Consider the following 23987-nt stretch of genomic DNA (forward strand, 5'->3'; position numbering starts at 1 on the left):
AGGTGATGTTTCGGGTTGGGTCCTTATTCAGACCCAAATCCTGCTGAGTTCCTCCAGAAAAATTATTTTTTGCTCAGGACTGCAGTTTCTTGTGTTTCAAGATAATCTTGTGTTTTTTAATCTCTTTACAAATGAATGGGCTGCTTTACTGACTTAATGTGAAATTGAAATTGCCATCTTATCACATCATCTTCTGCCATTACACTGCTTTATGTACTGAAATTCAATAAATGTAATTAATCCCAGCAATTTAATGTAACAAGCCAGTGCGTTCAGCTCAAAATCCATACCTGCATCGCAAATGCAACGCCTGGTTTCTGAGTCAATTCTCTTACCAACTTCTTTGCACCAGGACAAGATCAGAGTTGGAAATCAATCTCAATGATCAGCAAAGATTTTGTTCAGAGAATCATAGTGGATTAAACCTGAACATGTTTAAGCTAGTATATCTAAATTCTGTTTGATCAGCAAGTGCAATCATTGAACGTGATTTTTGTTCATATCTGTTTATTCTGCAGATTAATGTGGCAGAATAATCTACCCATTACGGCAATGCTTTTAGTCCATAATTTTAATACGCACTCTGTATGATTCAGTATCATTAATGTCATCAAAATTCTGTGTCTCCTTTAATGTCCGGTCATCCTGTCAGACTTCAGTTGTCCTGTAAAGTTGCTGGTATACTTAAAATAAATTGTTAGGGTTAAAATCCCTTCGCCCCACTCCATGACAGCTACCAGAATCGTCATGTGTTTACCCCCTGTTAGTATCAAGGCAGCTGATGCAGTAGAAGGGCAGTTGGGAAGGTTTGTGCGGATGCAAGTGAGGTCTACATAGAAACATAGAAAATAGGTGCAAGAGTAGGCCATTCGGCCCTTCGAGCCTGCACCGCCATTCAATATGATCATGGCTGATCATCCAACTCAGTATCCCGTACCTGCCTTCTCTCCATACCCCTTGATCCCTTTAGCCACAAGGGCCACATCTAACTCCCTCTTAAATATAGCCAATGAACTGGCCTCAACTACCTTCTGTGGCAGAGAATTCCACAGATTCACCACTCTGTGTGAAAGAAAACTTACTCATCTCGGTCCTAAAAGACTTCCCCCTTATCCTTAAACTGTGACCCCCTGTTCTGGACTTCCCCAACATCGGGAACAATCTTCCTGCATCTAGCCTGTCCAACCCCTTAAGAATTTTGTAAGTTTCTATAAGATCCCCCCTCAATCTTCTAAATTCCAGCGAGTACAAGCCGAGTCTATCCAGTCTTTCTTCATATGAAAGTCCTGCCATCCCAGGAATCAATCTGGTGAACCTTCTCTGTACTCCCTCTATGGCAAGAATGTATTTCCTCAGATTAGGAGACCAAAACTGTACGCAATACTCCAGGCGTTGTCTCACCAATGCCCTGTACAACTGCAGCAGAACCTCCCTGCTCCTATACTCAAATCCCCTCGCTATGAATGCCAACATACCATTCGCTTTCTTCACTGCCTGCTGCACCTGCATGCCTACTTTCAATGACTGGTGCACCACGACACCCAGGTCTCGTTGCATCTCCCCTTCTCCTAATCGGCCACCATTCAGGTCTGTCTCTGCAAACTTATTCACTGCCAGATGAAACACAGGAAAAAAAGAATTCCTGGAGGAGACAGAAAAGTGGGCATAAAATCCAAATTTTACAGCATTTTGAACAAAGTCATTCTGTATTTTCTTTGCCTGATAAGAATTTAATTTAATTCTTGTACATCCCTACAGGTAACAAAGGCTGTGGTGTGTGGGTTATGTCCTCTAGTCTCCCTCATATTGCCAATAACCAGATCAGCCGCAACAACATCTATGGAGTGGCCGTATTCTGTCGTAAAGATGACACCAACGACTACCTCAACAACCAGGGAGGCAATGAGAATTTCAATGATGAATGGGAGATCGTCAATTGGGAGAATGACTTTGACAGTGATGAGGAGCGATACACATCACACAAGCCAATCACTGTCGCACTCATTGAATTTAACAACATCAATCACAATGGCGGTAAGTGGATGACCTGTGCAAATAGTTCCTAGAGAGATCTATGATCAACTGGTTTTGACGTTTGAATATTGGACATCATAGAATTAGGTGGGATGGTTTGATTTTTAAAATTGTATCACATTTTAGCTGATTGAGCACATATCATGTAAATTAAACGAAATAACAATTCGAAATCATCAAATATTTTGCTTGTATTTATTCACAAAATGCTGGAGTAACTCAGCAGGTCAGGCAGCATCTCGGGAGAGAAGGAATGGGTGACGTTTCGGGTCGAGACCCTTCTTCAGACTGATGTCAGGGGGGCGGGACAAAGGAAGGATATAGGTGGAGACAGGAAGATAGAGGGAGATCTGGGAATGAGGAGGGGACGGGAGGGACAGAGGAACAATCTAAATATCTAAATATGTTGCTTGCATGGTTTTATTACAAGAAACAGTGTTAGACTCTGGAAAGCCTCAGTATATAAAGTTGAGGGAAAATGCATTAGATGGCTTTAAGAGTAGGATAAATAAATACAGAGTACGAGAGATGGGAATGCAAAGATATTTGAAATTAGGTTGGAGAAAGCTTGACAGCAGCATGAATATGGACATGGATATTAGCCTAAATAACCTGCTCATGTTCCTAAATTCTAACTATGTAATTTTGTGCACAATCTCATACAGAATTAAACCTCAGCTCAATGTTTTTTTGCCTTTTATTTGAAGAGATGTCTTTGTAATGATAAAAATTGACACATTTTGCTCATTGTTTATTTGAAGATGACATCGCATGGGCCAGGATACCAATTTGTATAATATACGCCAAATAATTTTCATCCATTCATAAAAATCAGTTCTGAATCAAGATCATCTGCTCATGGTCCTCAGAATGGTGGTGGATAATTCTGCCCTTGGTGTAAAAGAGTTTATTGCCTCAGTCACCTATTTTATTTTCTCAATTTTTGTTTCCATTATTTTACATAGAAACATAGAAAATATGTGCAGGAGGAGACCATTAGGCCCTTCGAGCCAGCACCGCCATTCATTGTGATCATGGCTGATCATCCACAATCAGTAACCTGTGCCTGCCTTCTCCCCATATCCCTTGATTCCACTAGCCCCTAGAGCTCTATTCAACTCCCTTTTAAATTCATCCAGTGAATTGGCCTCCACTGCCTTCTGTGGCAGAGAATTCCACAAATTCACAACTCTCTGGGTGAAAACGTTTCTTCTCGCCTCAGTTTTAAATGGCCTCCCCTTTATTCTTAGACTGTGGCCCCTGGTTCTGGTTTCCCCCAATATTTTCATTTTGATATGAGCTCACGGCATTCTAAGCTCCTACATCTGCCCCCTTCCTTAATTACTTGTGAATATTGCCCAGTGTAGGAAATGTGTTCAAGTTAGCAATGGAAAATTGCACACGTGAAATTTAAAGGATTACGGTTTAATTTCCATTTTTGTTGTGGTGCAGAGCAGTTGCCAAGGATTGCTGTCCAACATCCAGTTATCCTTGGGTGAGGCAGGTAGTGGACAGCATCACCTATTCCTTTTCACCATAGATGCTGCCTGACCCGCTGAGTTACTCCAACTTTTTATGTCTATCTTCATATTCAATAATGTGTTTATGGACATGGATTGTTGTCTGAGCCACTGTTTGTGAGTAGCCCACATCAAAGGTCGTGATTAATTTCACTTTTTATTGCTGTGGAATAATAACATCTCCAACCATTAATTTGTAACAAAAGTATGTTCTTTGGGCTTTTGTTTTATTATCAGGTCATTCTAATGAAAAATGAAATAGCAATCCAGACTAATTTACCAATGAGCTATAAATATTGAATTTATAGAAATTGGTAAAATGTTGTTGATTGAGGATGGCAAGTGATTTATATAAGGGCAAGTAAATGGAATTGAGGCTAACCAAATAACAGATTGGGCTCAAATGTCTTAATACCATACTCCTGGTCCTTTGTGATTACTCCAAATGTAACAGCAAGCCCCAGTTGCCACTTTAATATAGTGGTGGGCCTTCTTGAACAATTCGTTTGGAAATGGCACACCCACAAATTACCAGTTGCATGTCCAGTTATTCTTTTCCTCTGACCCTTTCCACCCATATCTGTCCCTCTGGATTTATATTTCACTTCTCCCCTTTTCCTATCTGACTCCATTTTGTTTCCATTTCACCTCCAGCTGTAGTCACCATCACACATTGGCCCACCCCTTCTCCCCCTGGCTCACCTGTATCCACCTATCACTTGCCAGGCTTTTCCAGGTTTTTTTTTCCACCTACACCATCAATCTGAAGAAGGTTCCAGACCTGAAAGGTTGTGTGTTCATTTCCTTCCACAAATTTTCTGACCTGCTGAGTTCCTTAAGTACTTTGTTCTTTGGTCAAGGTTTCAACATTTCCAGTGTCTTGTGTTTATAGTTATTCTTTGCTGTTTCAGTCTGTTCTTGTAACTAATATAGCTTCATAAAGAAAAAAACTACAAATGCTGCAAACCTGTTGTGTATTTTCAGTGTTTGCTCTTTTTTGTATATAACACAGTTCTACATGCGGACTCTTGTCCTTTTTTTCACATCAGCTGCTGGTCTCTACATAAAGAGCAGTGAGACACTCAACATTACAGCCAATGTAGTCCATGCCAACCACGACAATGGGATTGCAGTTTATCAGAGCAGTAAATTCACCCACATCACAAACAACAGCATCACCTGCAACAGTGTAGGTGGAGTTCTTGTAGAAGCAGGATGTAAAGTTGAACTTCGGGGCAATGGTATCTATGACAACAACAGCCATGGTGTCACCTCAAAGGGAGAAGGATCTGTATTGGAGAATGACATTCTGGGAAACCATGGCTATGGGTTACAGCTACTCGAGAATGCAGATATGAAGGTGAGTGCTCCATTGTACTTCAAACTATCTTTATTGCTACATTAGGGCACAATCATTATTTTCTGTTCTAAAATTTCCAGCTGCACATATGAAATTACATTTCTATGGATTGTATATTATACGTACAGATGTAATTTTTGGTCTTCAATGTTATCAAGAATATCTTTTTGTTTTTTAATGCTTTTTTACTTTGGTTGCATTGTATGTTTGTGTTTGAAGAGCCACAACTTTTTTGACTGCAGTATATCAATTTTGCACAATGCCATAACTCAAACATAAAATTTTGGCTCATACTTGAAATTTTGGTGCATAAATTACTTCTGAAATGCAGACTTATATTATCTAGAAACAGGTCCCTTGATCCAAATAGTCAATGCCAAATAAATTGCTTACCTGAACTAGTCCCATTTGCCTGGGTTTGGCCCAGATCCCTCTAAGTTATTCCTATTCTGTGCTTTCCAAATGTCTTAAATGTTATACCTACCCCTACCACTTTGGCAGCTCATTTCACATTTCTGCCACACTTCTTTTTCACATCAGCTGCTGGTCTCTACATAAAAATCAGTTTAAAAATAGCAGTGAGACACTCAACGTTGTCCCTCTATGTGGGAAAGGTTTCATTTGGAGATACAGCGTGGAAACAGGCTCTTCAGCCCACCAAGTCCCACCAATGATCACCCATACACTAGCTCTATGTCATCCCATTTACACATCCTACACACCAGGGGGAATTTACAGAAGCCAATTAACCTACAAGCCTGCACATCTTTGGAATGTGGGAGGAAATCAGAGCACCTGGAGAAGACCCACATGTACCCACAGGTCACCTTTAAATCTTTCCCATCTCATCTTAAACCTATGGCCTTGTTTAATACTCTCCGCCTACAATGGGGAAAAGACTGTGACCATTCACATTATCTATATCTCACATCATTTTATATAACTCCACAAGATCACCCCTTAACCTCCCGCACTCCAGGCAAAATGCCCCAGCTTATCTAGATCTCTCTTTCTAACTCGTACCCTCCAGTCCTAGATTACACCTTTGTGTATCTTTTCTGCACCTTTTCCAGTTTAACGAACCCTAATTAATTGTTGCCTTTCCAAAGGCAGGTAGATCCAGTCTCTCAGAATTCCCACTAGTAACTTTCCTAACATTGATGTTAGGCTGACTCGCCTGTAGTTCCCTGGCTTATTCTTCCAATCCTTCTTCACAAAAAAAGGAACAGATTTGTCTCTCTTCAATCTTCAAGTACCTCAACTATAGCAAATGATGAAACAAGCATCTCTACAAGGCCCAGCAAATCTTGAGAGAAAAATAAGATGTTGGAGGAACTGAGTAGGTCAGACAGCATCTGTGGAGCGAATGGACAGGCGGCGTTTCAGGTCTGAAATCATGTTTGGACTGATTGGAGTGCAGTGAGAAAGCTTAAGAGAAAGGTGAGGGTGGGACAAAGCCTACCAAATGATCGGTAGATGTAGGTGAGGGGGTTTGGTTGGTAGATGGGTGGAGTAAGTAACAAAGCCTAGAGGCAAAAGAAGTATCAGATAAGGAGAGGAGTGAAATGTAAAGGGACAGATGGAGGGGGACCAGAGAAAGGGAAAGAGGGGGGGATAAAAGGGAAATGGGAAACTTGGAAATGGGAGATGAGTATACGAAGATGGGGAAAGGACCAGAGGGATTTGAGGGAAAAATAAATGCTCCCAACACCCCCAGTCACCCTGCTCCTTTCTCCTCCGTACGTTTTTCTCCCATCCTCGGGTCCCCAATTTCCCTTTTAGCTCCTTCCCACATCTCCATCCACCCAAATTCATACCTCTGGCTTTGCATCTTGCTCCTCCTCTTCTCTTTGTCCGTCATCCCTTTGTCTCCTTGTCACCTCTAGTCTGTCACATACTCCACCCATCTGCCAATCAAACCCCCCTCAACTGTATCCACTATCACTCGCCAGGCTTTGACCTCCCCCTACCCCAATCAGTCTGAAAAATGGTTCCAACCCAAAACGTCATCTGTCCATTCCTCCCACAGATGCTGCTAACTGCTGAGTTCTTCCAACACTTTGTGTTTTGGTCAAGATTTCAGCATCTGCAGTTTCTTGTGTCCCCAGAAATTTCTTCCCTGTGTTAGCACAATGTTCGAGGATACACTTGATCAGATCCTGAGGTTCTATTCATCTTGTATGCGCTTTATGGCTGCCAGCATATTTTTCCAATGTGGATGTGTTTCAAGGCATCACTATTCTCTTCCCTGAATTCCCTAGCTTCCATGACCTTCTCCATGGTAAATACATACACGAAGTATTCATTTAAGGCCTTCCCCTCTACTGTGGATCCACATGTAGATGACCACATTGATGTTAATATATGCTGTTCTTTCCATAATTGCCCTCTTGCTCTTAATATATAGTTACAGAATCTTGGGTTTCTCCTTTGCCTTATCCAAATGAGGAACCCAATTTTCACTAGCAGCATGACCATGGGATCAGCTTTTAGTAATAATTATTAAACATTGGCCAGAATGTTCTGGGAGAACTCATTTGTTTCCAACAGTGCCACCAAATCCTTTTCATTTACTTGAAGTGGCAGACAATGTTTAACATTGCATTTTAAAGGTGACACCTCTGTCAGGAAGCAAATCTCAGAGCTGCATTGTGTCAGCCTAGTTAATGAACTTTCAAGTTCTGGAACAAACTGATGGTCAGAACCTGACTGGATGTTACTAGGTGCTGCTAGTAAAATGAGGAATCTAATCATCCCATCATGAAATGCAAGCGTGTGAGAGGAACACTGCACTGTCTATTTTTGTGGAGGCTGAAGTGGAAAGATTCACCAACCCTGATTATAGACTGCCTCAACATAGAGCACCATGTTGTATATCCCTTCTGACTCTCGTTCTATTGCCCTTATCTGGTTCCATGTCACCTTCCTTACTTATAAGATTCCAGGAACTACAACCCCTTGTTGTCTCCACATATCACCTTTCAGCTCTGACTACTTTCAGTCTGTCCTCCCTCTACCTGGTTCCATCTGCCCTCCTCGTCTGGTTTCACCAGCTTCTGTATTCCTCTTCCTCATCTCTTTGTGCTGATTATCTCCACTTTCTATCCTGAATCACTGAATCCCCCTGCCTTTACAGATACTGCCTGACCTGCTGAATAACTTGTGTAGGAAAGAACTTCAGTTGCTGGTTTATACTGAAGAAAGACACAAAATGCTGCAGTAACGCAAGGGGTCAGGCGGCATCTCTGGAGAAAAGGAATATGTGACATTCCAAGACCCTTCTTCAGACTGTCAGGGGAGAGGGAAAATAGAGGTATGAAAAGGTACAGAATAAATTGGAGCCGGTATGAAAATTGATTTTTCTATAATTTCAAGTAACCCTTGCATTCCCTCTCTCTGTCCCTCCCTCACCCTCCAGTCATCTTGCTGGTTTCACTGTTCGTATCCCTTTGTTATTATGTTCACAAGTTATAGGAGTAGAATTAGGCCATTCGGTCCATCAAGTGCCATTCAATCATGACTGATGTTTAGTTTAGTGATACAGCACGGAAACAGGCCCTTCGGCCCACCGGGTCCGTGCCGACCAGTGATCCCTGCATATTAACATGATCCTACACACACTAGGGACAACTTTTACATTTAACAAGCTAATTAACCCACAGAACTGTACGTCTTTGGAGTGTGGGTGGAAACCGAAGATCTTGGAGAAAAACCATGCAGGTCATGGGGAGAACGTACAAACTCCATATGGACAGCACCCGTAGTTGGGATCGATCCCTGATCTCACCTCTTCCACAGCCACAAATGGACCGTTATGGCTCCACCTTTCCTGAGTCATCGGTGCTTGCTCTGATTTGTTCTGTACCTTTTCATACAGTTGCCCTCTCCTGACTCAGTCTGAAGAAGCGTCTCGACCCAAAACGTCACCTATTCCTTTTCTCCAGAGTTGCTGCCTGACCTGCTGAGTTCCTCCAGCATTTTGTGTCTATCTTCTGCTGAATAACTTGTTCTTTGCTCCAGATTCCAGCATTTGCAGTCTCTTGTATTTCTCGTGCTACATTGTGTTGTTGAGTGGATTCATCCATCCTGAAGGAAAATAGCCCTCACCGCAACAGCTGCTATAAACAGCAAAACTAAAGGCCACAGCTGTCCTTTAAAACTGGCAGCAGCTTTCAAAATCCTTCCCTTCCCTGACCCCACCATCGCTCACTGAGTAAATCCTCACATCCGGAAAGAACAGTGCACTGTGGAAATTGGCAGTATCCTGAAATGCAATTTTGTGTAAGATATGCAAGAGGGGAAGTTGTGAAACATACACCTGCTGATGGATTTTGAGAGTATTGAGATGACTGGATTCTTGGAGCAGAGATGGGGACTGAAACAAAGAAACGCCTCTTGCTTAACAATCTGCAGGGTAGACTCCAAATGCTATTGTAGAGGTCCAACCAGTGATTTGTTTATCTGTAATGAAGGCTGTAACCAGGAGATCACGTCAAGGGACTTTACCCAAGTCAATCATAACGGTCCTTTATATCACATTTTCTAACACCAGCGTTTGGGATGGTTTGAGAAGTATTGTACATTAAAAGGATATTGCAGTGCCTTTAGTCTTGTAATAACAACAAACAAGCCTTTTCATGAATAAAAACTGTTTTTAAGTCACAGTCATCTATGTATCTTTTTTAACTGCAGTGATCTGAGATTAAGCCTAGCTGCTAACAATATTGGTGATGCAGAATGAAGGAAAATTATGCTGGAACCTGATCGACAGTATTTAATGAAGTCTAGTTAGTATAGTATGTAGTAAATAGATAACAGCCACATAGATCAATGAAGAGAATCAGATTTTTTAATGTTAGCCGAGGGAACAGTAGGACCCAGGAGACCTGGCTGTTCATTTTTTAATGGTTTCACGTAGACCATCGATTTAACGTCGCATCCATACTTTTGACTATGCTGTCAGATTAACAAGTGCACGTCCTTGGAATGGGATTTGAGCTATGACAATAGACAATAGACAATAGACAATAGGTGCAGGAGTAGGCCATTCAGCCCTTCGAGCCAGCACCGCCATTCAATGCGATCATGGCTGATCACTCTCAATCAGTACCCCGTTCCTGCCTTCTCCCCATACCCCCTAACTCCGCTATCCTTAAGAGCTCTATCCAGCTCTCTCTTGAAAGCATCCAACGAACTGGCCTCCACTGCCTTCTGAGGCAGAGAATTCCACACCTTCACCACCCTCTGACTGAAAAAGTTCTTCCTCATCTCCGTTCTAAATGGCCTACCCCTTATTCTTAAACTGTGGCCCCTTGTTCTGGACTCCCCCAACATTGGGAACATGTTATCTGCCTCTAATGTGTCCAATCCCCTAATTATCTTATATGTTTCAATAAGATCCCCCCTCATCCTTCTAAATTCCAGTGTATACAAGCCCAATCGCTCCAGCCTTTCAACATACGACAGTCCCGCCATTCCGGGAATTAACCTAGTGAACCTACGCTGCACGCCCTCCATAGCAAGAACATCCTTCCTCAAATTTGGAGACCAAAACTGCACACAGTACTCCAGGTGTGGTCTCACCAGGGCCCGGTACAACTGTAGAAGGACCTCTTTGCTCCTATACTCAACTCCTCTTGTTACGAAGGCCAACATTCCATTGGCTTTCTTCACTGCCTGCTGTACCTGCATGCTTCCTTTCATTGACTGATGCACTAGGACACCCAGATCTCGTTGAACTCCCCCTCCTCCTAACTTGACACCATTCAGATAATAATCTGCCTTTCTATTCTTGCTTCCAAAGTGAATAACCTCACACTTATCTACATTAAACTGCATCTGCCATGTATCCGCCCACTCACACAACCTGTCCAAGTCACCCTGCAGCCTTATTGCATCTTCCTCACAATTCACACTACCCCCCAACTTAGTATCATCTGCAAATTTGCTAATGGTACTTTTAATCCCTTCGTCTAAGTCATTAATGTATATCGTAAATAGCTGGGGTCCCAGCACCGAACCTTGCGGTACCCCACTGGTCACTGCCTGCCATTCCGAAAGGGACCCATTTATCCCCACTCTTTGCTTTCTGTCTGTCAACCAATTTTCTATCCATGTCAGTACCCTACCCCCAATACCATGTGCCCTAATTTTGCCCACTAATCTCCTATGTGGGACCTTGTCGAAGGCTTTCTGAAAGTCGAGGTACACCACATCCACTGACTCTCCCTTGTCAATTTTCCTAGTTACATCCTCAAAAAATTCCAGTAGATTTGTCAAGCATGATTTCCCCTTCATAAATCCATGCTGACTCGGAATGATCCCGTTACTGCTATCCAAATGCTCAGCAATTTCGTCTTTTATAATTGACTCCAGCATCTTCCCCACCACTGATGTCAGACTAACTGGTCTATAATTACCCGTTTTCTCTCTCCCTCCTTTCTTAAAAAGTGGGATAACATTTGCTATCCTCCAATCCACAGGAACTGATCCTGAATCTATAGAACATTGAAAAATGATCTCCAATGCTTCCACTATTTCTAGAGCCACCTCCTTAAGTACTCTGGGATGCAGACCATCAGGCCCTGGGGATTTATCAGCCTTCAGTCCCATCAGTCTACCCAAAACCATTTCCTGCCTAATGTGGATTTCCTTCAGTTCCTCCATCACCCTAGGTTCTCCGGCCCCTAGAACATTTGGGAGATTGTGTGTATCTTCCTCAGTGAAGACAGATCCAAAGTAACGGTTTAACTCGTCTGCCATTTCTTTGTTCCCCATAATAAATTCCCCTGCTTCTGTCTTCAAGGGACCCACATTTGCCTTGACTATTTTTTTCCTCTTCACGTACCTAAAAAAACTTTTGCTATCCTCCTTTATATTATTGGCTAGTTTACCCTCGTACCTCATCTTTTCTCCCCGTATTGCCTTTTTAGTTAACTTTTGTTGCTCTTTAAAAGAGTCCCAATCCTCTGTCTTCCCACTCTTCTTTGCTATGTTATACTTCCTCTCCTTAATTTTTATGCTGTCCCTGACTTCCCTCGTCAGCCACAGGTGTCTCTTACTCCCCTTAGAGTCTTTCCACCTCTTTGGAATAAATTGATCCTGCAACCTCTGCATTATTCCCAGGAATACCTGCCATTGCTGTTCTACCGTCTTCCCTGCTAGGGCCTCCTTCCAATCAATTTTGGCCAGCTCCTGCCTCATGCCTCTGTAATCCCCTTTGCTATACTGTAATACCGACACTTCCGATTTTCCCTTCTGCCTTTCCATTTGCAGAGTAAAACTTATCATGTTGTGATCACTGCCTCCTAATGGCTCTTTTACCTCTAGTCCCCTTATCAGATCAGGATCATTACACAACACTAAATCCAGAATTGCCTTCTCCCTGGTAGGCTCCAGTACAAGCTGTTCTAAGAATCCATCTCGAAGGCACTCTACAAACTCTCTTTCCTGGGGTCCATTTCCAACCTGATTTTCCCAGTCTACCTGCATGTTGAAATCTCCCATAACCACCGTAGCATTACATTTTTGACACGCCAATTTTATCTCCTGATTCAACTTGCACCCTATGTCGAGGCTACTGTTTGGGGGCCTATAGATAACTCCCATTAGGGTCTTTTTACCCTTACAATTTCTCATTTCCATCCATACTGATTCAACATCTCCTGATTCTATGTCACCCCTTGCAAGGGAATGAATATCATTCCTTACCATCAGAGCAACCCCACCCCCTCTGCCCGCCTGTCTGTCTTTTCTATACGTTGTGTACCCCTGAATATTCAGTTCCCAGCCCTGGTCCTCTTGTAGCCATGTCTCAGTGATCCCTACAACATCATACTTGCCCATGACTAACTGAGCCTCAAGCTCATCCACTTTATTTTTTATACTACGCGCATTTAAGTACAACACTTTAACTTCTGTATTTACCTCCCCTCTCACATCGTTCACAATTGGCCCTGCCCTTAATTTCTTTTCCCCTCTAGAACTTCTGTTCCCATTCTTCCGAGAGTCTTTTGCAATATCTCCTGTATTCCCTTTTACCTCATCTTCATATTCACAATTTGTTAACCCCTCCCCCCCACTACTTAGTTTAAAGCCACAGGTGTCACACTAGCAAACCTGCCTGCCAGAATGTTTGTCCCCCTGCTGTTAAGATGCAACCCGTCCCTTTTGTACAAGTCACCCCTAGCCCAGAAGAGATCCCAGTGGTCCAGAAATCTAAATCCCTGCTCTCTGCACCAGTCCCTCAGCCATAAATTCATACCCTCTATCTCTCTGTTCCTGGCCTCACCAGCACGAGGTACCGGTAGCAGTCCAGAGATAACCACCTTCGACGTCCTACTTCTCAGTGTTTTTCCCAACTCTCTAAACTCCCGCTGTAGCACCTCCTTCCTCTTCCGCCCGACGTCATTCGTGCCCACGTGCACAACGACTTCAGGTTGATCGCCTTCCCTCACCAGGATTTTCTGAAGCCGGTTCGTGATGTGTTGAACCCTGGCACCAGGGAGGCAACAGACCATCCTCAAGTCCCTCCTGCTGCCACAGAATCTTCTGTCCGTCCCTCGGACTATGGAGTCACCGACCACTACGGCTCTTCCAGACTTCGGTCTCCCCTGTCGAGTATCCTTGCCAACAGGTCCGCCACTCGGACTGGAAACGTCTTCTGCCCCGACAGTTCCCAAGAGGGTATACCTATTTGCAATAGGCACAGCCACTGGGGTCTCCTGTAGTCCACGTCCACGTCCACTCCCCCCTGAAACAGTCTCCCACCTTCGCTCGACCTGGACCCTTGGCGTGACAGCCTCACAATAGGTCCTGTCGAGGAAACTCTCGCATTCCCGGATGGCCCTGAGGTCATCCAACTGCCTCTCCAACTCCACCACACGTCCCTTCAGGAGCTGCACCTGGACACAGTTCTTGCAGGTGTAGCTCCCAGAAGCTCCAGCGACGTCCCTGTCTTCCCACATCCTGCAGGAAACACACTGCGCCAACTTTTCCGCCATCACCTTGTGCCTATAACCAGCTCTGGCTTAAACAATTGTATCCTCCTCACCTCAGCCTCCTCGCCGAAGACTCGCAGCCAAAGACTCGCACTTTTCTCACTGGGCTGCACCTGAACAGGGCTGCACCCTTTTGCAAGTCTTGCTTATATCACCAATTAAATTGCCTGATTGTCCAATTTACCTGACTTCTCACTTAAATTAGCACTTACTTTTCTTCTCAGCCAACGGGCGTCCTTGCTCTGCTCCCGGATTTACTTCCAGTTTACTAATAGCTGTGTTAAAAAAAATACTTTTAAAAGTGGTTAAGTGGATTTTTGTGAAAGGTGTGTGGGCATTCTTTGAAAATGTACGGGAGATGCATATCTGGTTTCTGGGTTGCATATTTGGGTTGGGAGCCCACTTTAAATGTAATGGCTGATGGCCATAAACCTGAGAGGAGCGGGTGAAATTGTTAAGCTAGAGGAGATGTTTTTCTTTGCTATCAACCCAGACTCCAGATTCTTCTTTTTAACAATCCTTTATGTAGTATCATAGACAGTGAAAATGGTCATCAAAAATTATGGCAGGATGGTGATCAGCTGGGCAAGTGAATGATGGAATAGCTAATGGAGTTTAATGCAGATATATGCAAAGTTTTTCTTTCGGAAGTCAAACCAGGGCTGGGTCCTGGAGAATGTTTAAACAACAGAGGAATCTAGGAGTACAGGTACATAGTTTCCTAAAAGTGGTGTTGCAGGTAAATAAACGGCCTGTCCCACTTTAGGAGATTTTAAGGCGACTGTCGGCGACTGTCAAAGTCGTAGCAGATCGCCAAACTTTTCTTTTACCCGACGACAATGACCAGGACAATGCCAAGTCAGGTCGAGATTACAGCGTCTTCGGATACATCGTGAAATTCCCACGCTGTCAATGCTTCTCCGGCATCCTAATTTTCGCTGAAATCACTGACAAGTCGGTAAGTACTTGAGAGTTTTGAACTATAACATCTTGTATGGGTTACTTTAAAAACAATCATCACTAACAAGGCATAAACTGGATTTACTTCCAGTTTACTAATAGCTGTGTTAAAAAAAATACTTTTAAAAGTGATTAAGTGGATTTTTGTGAAAGGTGTGTGGGCATTCTTTGAAAATGTACGGGAGATGCATATCTGGTTTCTGGGTTGCATATTTGGGTTGGGAGCCCACTTTAAATGTAATGGCTGATGGCCATAAACATCGCGAAATTCCCACGCTTACCTGACTGTCAAACTGTCGCCTCCAATCTACCTGTCAAATGTCCTGACGGTAAATAAATTGGTTAAACACAAGCATTTTATGGTATTTTGAAATGACTTTACTTATTTTAATATAATGTGCTTCTAAATGCATCTAAGAGAACCTAGCAAACATGGGGACAGCAGGCGACAGCGCCCGCAATAAGCAACGATACCTGGCGACAAGTCAGCTGTCGCCGAGAAATTTCACTCCGGATGATTTCTCAGCGACGCGCTGAGATCCACTACGATTCTTGGAAGACTCCTGACGATCATGCCCGCGACACCCGGCGAAATGTCGACGACAGCCTAGTCGCTGGCAGTCGCCTTAAAATCGCCTAAAGTGGGACAGGCCCTTAAGAGTGGTAAAGATGGCTTTTTGTACATTGGACTTCATCAGTCAGGGTATTGAGTATAGTATAGTACCTAGACAGAAGGAACTGCAGAGGCTGGTTTACAAAAAAAAGAGACAAAGTGCCTGAAGGGCCTGTCCCACTTAGGCGAGTTTTTAGGCGACTGCCATAGTCGTATCAGGTCGCCGAAAAAACGGCAACTGGACCCCCCTACGATAATGTCTACGCAAGCTACAACAACCTACCACCTGGTCGACGACAAGCTACGGCAAGCTACCAACAACTGGCAACCCAATCGTCGCGAGTAGAACGTCCACCCACGACCGCACCTATGACAACCTACAACGACACCTACGACAACCTACCACAGAGGCGACAACCGAAGTCAACCTATGTCCACCCGCAACAAGCTACGACCCTGAAGACTGAAGACAACTGAAGACAATTCACGTTTCACCCAGTTTCCCTATAGGTTTCCAATCATTCTGCATCATGACTATTTGAAAGTGATGCCATGAGAAACTACTCTGAAAGGCAATAACTTCATACATCAATTTTCCGTCAAAATGTCAAGAATTTTCTTTATTGATATTGAAACAAATTTTTTTTAAGGGTTGATAAGAACAAACAACAGTGCATACAAAAATATTGTAATAAACTTCAATAAATCTCAATAAACTTCAAATTTTAAAATTCAAACTTTAAACAGAATACAAGTGCAAAAACATACAAAACCTAACATAATTTATGGACACATTACACTGATGGGTGATCAGATCAAGTCCACACTTGGAATTCACCGAAGTCAGCACCGGCGACAACCTACGTCACCTGGCGACAACCTACGACAGCACCTACGTCAGGATACGTCAAGCTACGCTCATTGGCATCAAACCCACTGTCGCTGATATATTTTCAACATTCTGAAAATCCAGCAGCGACCAGAAAGACACTACGGCTCTTTGGAGACTACTCACGACCATACAGGCGACACCCCGGCGACCATGTGGCGACAGCCTAGTCGCCTGTAGTCCCCTAAAAAATAAGTGGGACAGGCCATTTAGTAACTCAGCAGGTCAGGTAGGCAGATGCTTCCTGAACCACTGAGTTATTCCAGCACTTTGTGTCTTTTTGAAAAAAAGGACATAAAGTGCTGGAGTAACTCAGTAGTTCGGCAGCATCCTTAGAGTACATAAAAGGATATAAAGTGCCAGAGTGCTTGTATCTTTTATTTATAGAAGTTGGGATGTTATGTTACAGTTGTACAAGGCATTGTTGAGGCTGCATTTGGAGTACAGATGCTTCGACTTACGATATTTCGACTTTACAATGGTGCAAACGCTGGGCAAAGGCAGCTCGCTTCCGGCCATGTGGTCAGTATTAAATGCATTTCGACATACGATATTTTTGGTTTGTGATGGGTTTATCGGAATGTAACCCCATTGCAAGTTGAGGAGCACCTGTATTGTATTCAATTTTTGTCGTTCTGCTATAGGATGTCATTAAGTTGGAAAGGATGCGGAGAAGATATACGAGGATGTTGCCTGGACTCGAGGGCCTAAGCTATAGGGAGAAGTTGGGCAAGCTAGGACTTCATTCTTTGGAGTGCAGGAAGCTAAAGCGTGATCTTATATTGGTGTTCAAAATCAAGGGGAATAGAGAAGGTGAATGTACAGAGTCTTTTACCCAGGGTAGAGAATGAGAACTGGAGAACATAGGTTTAACATGAGAGGGGAAGGGTGTAATAGGAACCTGAGAGGCAACTTTTAAGGTGGTGGGTATGTAGAACAATTTGCCAGAGGTGGTAGTTGAAGCAGGGTGCATCACAGCATTTAAAAATATATAGACAGGTACATGGTTAGAAAAGGTTTAGAATAATATAGGCCAAACACAGAAAAATGGAACTAGCTTAGATGGAGCATCTTGGGCGGCATGACGAGTTTGGTTGTGGGGTCTGTTTCTGTGCTGAATGGCTCTACAGCTCTTAAGTCATCAACTGAATTGCAGCAAACCTGTATTCATGTAAAATTGCTCTTGGATCAAAACATAAATACTTGAAATAAATGTGCAAAGGGACTGTTTTTGCTCAATTTAAGTTTGATTAAACATAATTTGATTTATACCCACACCACCCTGCCCATGGTCTCATTTCACTCCCGCCATCGGAAGGAAGGTATAGGAGCCTGAAAACATACAGGAGCAGGAGCAGCCTCTTCTCTACAACCACCAGGCTGCCTCCAAACATTTCTACCTCTAAATAGGCTCTGAACTATATAGACTTGAAGGCATGATTTTTGACATTGCATTAATATTGTCTATTTACTTTTTTATCTATTTACCATTTACATATCTGTTGTGCTGCAGCAAGTACGCATTTCATTATTCCATTTCGGGACAATAAAACTCTTGACTCTTGAATGAAGCCATTGATTTAGAGCCATTGACTGAGCAAGGGAGATTTGTAAATGTAGCTGGGGTTTGTGGTTGATTAGAAGAGGGATGGTTTGTTCGGGTCGGGAAGTGTGTGAAATAACACTTCAATATACTTTGCTGCAGGTGACAAAGAATAGAATCCAATCTCTTCACGACTATGGGATTGCAATCTTGGACCAAGCTAAAGGATCAGTGCAAGAAAATCAGATCTTCAGAGGGAAAATAGGAAAGACCATTTTAGAAAAATCTGCGAACTTGGAGGAATGTACTGTCCAGAGTAATGAAATTTTAACATGCAGCAAAAGGTAAGCTGTTTATATTTTTAACATACATAAAATTCATTTGGGTACATTTTTGATGGGTCAGATGGCTCCATTTGTATAGTTGTATTCCCCATCTGTTTATTATTTTTGGTTGGGTTGTATTAGGTAGCATCTTCTTTTCAGAGCTTTAGCTTTGTGAAAAGCTTGCATCAGAATTTTATTCCTACCATCTATGATTTTGGGCTGGGAGGCAATTTTTTTAAACTGATTTGTGCTCTATTTGGTTCTGGCCACGGTTTCTTCCTTGTCCAGTGGAGCTAAACAAACCAATAGCTTCTGAAATTAAGGCCTTAAGATGTATTACAGTTTCTCTGCAGCTGGTGTAATGATTGTGAATTTAATATCAGTTATGTACTATGACATAAGTGACTTGTAAACAATATTTATTATTCAAATCCATAATAGAATGTATTTTTCTTAGTTCTTGCAGATCAGGCATAGTCTGGAAGTTGGACAACCCCCCTTCAAGGCCGCATGTCGATGGATCAACTCGACCCCTCTCCATGGCCCAGACCAATCAACGAGTTGCATCCATGACAACTCGAATAGCTGCAAGAGTTGAAAGAGGCTGCCATGACAATGGAAGCATCTTCTGTTCTATTCTTTAATAATTTAAAATCAACTTTGGTTCAAAATAAGCCTTGGTCTGAATCAAATGTATTTTCAGTAATGAACAAATTTGTGGCTCTCCTTTTTGTTAATTCTCTACTTCACAGCTTTTCATGGATATAATAGAATCAAATGAACAAAAAGCATGACTTGACTTTAAACTTAATTTGGAGCAACCCTCCAACATAAATTTAACTTTATTAAAGTTATGATTTTATAGCACAATTTGTGTCGTCATAGCTGCCACTTTAATCTTTGCATTTAGATTCCAGGCAGATAAATTATAAGCACTTTGGCATGAGCCCAGATATGAATATCTCTTTAATGATTTAAAATCAACTTTGGTACAAATCAGATACTATCCCTGACACCCCTCTCCCCTTTTGTGATCTGCCTTCTTCATAAGATAGAGACGATTGACTGACATCTACCACTAATTTATCAACTCCCAGTTATCTGGACTACACTTCCTCCAATCCTGCCTCTTGCAAAGATGCTGTCCCCTACTCTCAATCCCTCCATCTCCACCTCATCTGCTCCTAAGATGTGACTTTCCATTCTAGGACACTCAAGATGTCCTCTTTCTCTAGTAAACGTGGCTATCCTTCCTTACTCCCCTTCCCATACTTACCTTTCTGTCCTGGGCTTCCTCCTTTGCTAAAGTGAGACCACATGCAAACTGGAGGAACAGCACCTCATATTTAGCTTGGATAGTTTACAATTCAACGGTGTGAACATTGAATTTTCCAATTTTAGATAACCTCTAACAACTCCTCCCTCTCCTTTCTCCCCTCACACTCTCCCACATCTCACCTGGACACACCTATTTCTCCCCTTCCCCTCCTTCTTTAAAGAAAGGATTCAAAAGGACTACTATTGTCACATGTACCAATTAATGATGTACGAATTACCATACAACCATGCGGAAAAAAAGCAACAAGACACACAATTACACAGCGGATTTCCCACATTCCTCACTGTGATGAAGGCAAAAAGTCCAAACTTCTTCCTCTTATTCTCCTGCAGTCAGGGCAGTCGAACCATCGGTCGGGGCGATCGAAGCTCCCGCAGCCGGTGGTCGAAGCCTCCGCATCGGGCGACCAAAGCTCCCACGTTGGGGCGATGGAACTCCCACGTCAGGGCGGTCGAAACTCCCGCGGATTGGAGTTCCCAATGTCGGTCTCTAACCAGAGACCGCGGACTCCGTGATGTGAAAGTCCAGAAGCACCCGTGGTTAGAGCTCCGAGGTCGATCCCTGGCAAAGGGATCGCGGGCTCCGCGGTGTTAAAGTCCCCGCAGGGGCGATCTCGTCAATCTCCAGCACAGGCCGCCAACTCCTCGATGTTAGGCCGCAGTGCCGACAGAGATACAATACGGAAAAAAAATCGCATCTCTGTCGAGGTAAGAGATTAGAAAAAGTTTCCCCCAACCCCCTCTAAACACGCTAAGGAACACTAAAAACATACATTTAACACATACTATTAAACACAAAGGAGTAGGAGTAGAATTGGGCTATTCGCCCATCAAGTCTACTCTGCCATTCAATCATGGCTGATCTATCTCTCCCTTCTAACCCAATTCTCCAGCCTTCTCCCTATAACCTCTGACACCTATACTAATCAAGAAACCATGCCTTAAAAATATTCAGACGTCCTCCACAGCCTTCTGTGGCAATGAATTCCTTCCTTCTCAGGCTTCACGTTGGCAACTCTTCAATCCTGTCTCACACCTACTGCTTTAATCTAAGACCTTTGTTCCAATCATCTATCAAAACCCCTCTCACTTCTGTCCACCTATTACCTGCCACGCTTTGGCCTCTCCCAGCTTTCTCTTATCCACCCCCCCACCCCCATCGGTCTGAAGAAGGGTCCCCACCCAAAACAACACCTATTCATGTTCTCCAGAGATGCTGCCTGACCCCGCTGAGTTACTCCATCACTTTGTGTCCTGAATATTTCTAACGTGTTGAAAATGTGCAACATTTTTTTACAACAGTCTTTTACTGCAAAGAATTCCCGAATTGTAAAGGTTACAGACTAAAGTCAAGGTTTTCACACGAATTATTTTTGTATGCAGTGACTGAGCTGCTTTTCTGGTGTAATTGTGGCTTTTTTTAACCAAAGTAACTCCTGGTGGAAACACTCACCTCAGCCGCCCCCACCCCCATAGGTTGCCTCTGCCATTTAGGAGGAGGTAAAGCCAGTTTTTACCAGTGCAAAAAATAAGCTGCAACGAACACAACAGGACGAGCAACATCTGTGGAGGCAAAGGAATGGTCAATGTTACAGATCAGGACTGAGTGTAGAGGGAACATAGCCAGGATATAGAAGAGAGAACGAGGAGTGAGACAGAAGCAGGTGGGTGATGGGTCAAATCAGATTGGGAGGAGACGTTTGTGGGCTATGGAGATCACCTACCAGCCCGTGGCACTCCCTGCTACACTTGTCCATCATTTCCTCTGCCCTCCCCCAATCTAGTTCTTCCTATCATCTTCTAGACTGTCTCACCCCTCCCTTTCATTTCTATGCATCAGAATTCCAACCAAACTCCTGGACCTAGGACTCGGCATTCTGCAACTGGATCTTCAGTTTCCTGACCCATGCATTGCAATCTGCATGGTCCACGATAATTTCCCTCACTGGAGCCCTCCAAGGCTCTTTTCTCAGCCCCTTATTAAACTATCTGTAGACTTGTGTATGGCCAAACTCCATACCGAAGTTTGCAGATGACACCATAGTATGGGACGGATCTCGAACAAAATTGTGACCGAGCACAGAATGGAGCAAGCTTAGTAATATGGTGTTAAACTAACAATCTCTCCCTTGATGTCAGCAAAATGAAGGAGGTGAACTGGTGGACATATGCTAATCTGCATCAACGGCATTGAAATGAAGATGATTGAGAGCTTTAAGGTTCTAAGCCTAAATATCACCAACAATTTATCCAGGTCTAATCACATTGACTCTAATTCCACCACAGGCGGAGAAAATTCAGCATGTCTCCAATGATTTAACAATTTCAACTGAAGCACCGTTGAAAGCATCTTATCGGGATGCATCACAACTTGGTTTGGCAATTGCTGTGCCCAAGACCGCAGGGAATTGCAGAGAATTGAGGATGCAGCACAGTCCATCACGCAAATCAAGCTTTAGTAGGCAATAAAAACCTTATACCAGTAATGTTTCCTTCCCTCTGCACTCCGTTGATGCAGTGTCTCGATCTGGGACATTGCTTTGCCCCCACAGATACTGCTTGTTCTTACTGCGAGTTGTTGTCGCATTTTCTTTTGCTATAGATTTCAGCATCTGTCTCTTGTCCACAGTCCTTTATTGATCATTGGTCATCCATTTCTTATTTGGAGGACCCAAAGTGAAGAACTTTGTGCTGGAGTAACATCGATAGGTGACATCTCGGGCCAGGACTCTTCTTCAGACTCTATTTCCCTTGACAGATGCTGCCTGACCTGCCGAGTTTCTGCAGCTGATTGTTTACTCCAGATTCCAGCATCTGCAGTTTCTCATCTCCATACAGTAAAATGGGGGGTTGGTGGTTGAGGCAGATATGATAGTGGCATTTAGAAGGCATATGGATATGGAGGGATAAGGATTATGCACCAGTAGATAAGAGAGGATTTTGGGCATCATGTTCAATACAGGCATTGTGGGCTGAAGGGCCAGTTCTTGTGCTGTACTGTTCTATTTTCTATGTACCATCTGAGTCAATGAGAATCAACTTGAGAAAGGTCAGTTTATTGCTACTCTTTACCTTCTGTCCAGTAACCCACTGTTAAAATATTACCACATCTCAACTTGCTCTAACACTGTTGATTAATCTTCCATGTACGATCTTAAGATCCAAACACCCACTGGTGTCTTATCTATTCTACTGGTCATATCCTCATTGATTAGTCAATTATCTTCCATTTTTAAAAATCCAATCTCTTTGAGATATTTTGTCATATTTTTCATTACAGATTTCATCATTTTTCCTGCTCATTGTGTTGTTGGAAATTATTGGCGCTTATGCTCACAATTTTTCTAAAAATTAAGCTAGTACCCTTTTCCAATTTCTCATACTTACAAGATCACGCAGGGTTTGTTTTGTCATCTTTTGCGAAGACACATAGCAGAGGGAGACGATACTGCAGATAATGGAATCTTAATCTTGGGCAAGAAACTCAGCACGCTGGAGGAACTAAGCAATCCAGGCACCCTTCGCCGACGGGAAACAATGTCTGTCCATTTCCCTCCACAGATGCTGCCTGTATTGCTGAGTTCCTCCAGCACAGATACAAAGCATTTGTTTAATCCTTCATTGTTTCCTTTCACTCTGCCCTAAAAAGATCCCATCTCCGTTTGCAGGGAATCATATTTGCCCTTGTAGATCTTTTCCTTTTTACATACATATAAACTCTACCAGTTAATTTCTATATATCTTGCCAGTTTACTCTTATTTCCTATTTCCTTAGAGAGATCTAAAGTGCACCAAAACTCTGGGCTTACCATTATTTTTGACATTATAAACCTCTTCCTGAATTCAGTACAATCTTTAATTTCTCCTGTCAGCAATGGATTTTTTTTTTGCCACTTATGCATTATTTCGTTAAGGTTGGCCTTTGCATGGCAGATGCAGTTTAATGTAGATAAGTGTGAGGTTATTCACTTTGGAAGTAAGAATAGAAAGGCAGATTATTATCTGAATGGTGTCAAGTTAGGAAGAGGGGATGTTCAACGAGATCTGGGTGTCCTAGTGCATCAGTCACTGAAAGGAAGCATGCAGGTACAGCAGGCAGTGAAGAAAGCCAATGGAAAGTTGGCCTTCATAACAAGAGGAGTTGAGTATAGGAGCAAAGAGGTCCTTCTACAGTTGTACCGGGCCCTGGTGAGACCGCACCTGGAGTACTGTGTGCAGTTTTGGTCTCCAAATTTGAGGAAGGATATTCTTGCTATTGAGGGCGTGCAGCGTGGGTTCACTAGGTTAATTCCCGGAATGGCGGGACTGTCGTATGTTGAAAGGCTGGAGCAATTAGGCTTGTATACACTGGAATTTAGAAGGATGAGGGGGGATCTTATTGAAACATATAAGATAATTAGGGGAT

At 43.0% G+C, this 23987-nt stretch overlaps 1 protein-coding gene across 1 annotated transcript in view; it reads left to right on the forward strand.

Moving 5' to 3' along the window:
• Positions 1 to 23947, forward strand: part of fbxo10 (F-box protein 10) — a 58629-nt gene extending 34682 nt beyond the window's left edge. The window contains exons 8-11 of the mRNA XM_078395994.1: positions 1759 to 2034; positions 4604 to 4914; positions 18081 to 18262; positions 18702 to 23947. Of these exons, the coding sequence (XP_078252120.1) occupies positions 1759 to 2034; positions 4604 to 4914; positions 18081 to 18262; positions 18702 to 18888 (956 nt within the window). The 3' untranslated portion in view covers positions 18889 to 23947. The remainder of the gene's footprint in view (positions 1 to 1758; positions 2035 to 4603; positions 4915 to 18080; positions 18263 to 18701) is intronic.
• The last annotated feature ends 40 nt before the right edge of the window (positions 23948 to 23987 follow it).

The sequence above is a fragment of the Rhinoraja longicauda genome, chromosome 3 (assembly GCF_053455715.1).
Source record: "Rhinoraja longicauda isolate Sanriku21f chromosome 3, sRhiLon1.1, whole genome shotgun sequence".
Classification (NCBI taxonomy): Eukaryota; Metazoa; Chordata; class Chondrichthyes; order Rajiformes; family Arhynchobatidae; genus Rhinoraja; species Rhinoraja longicauda.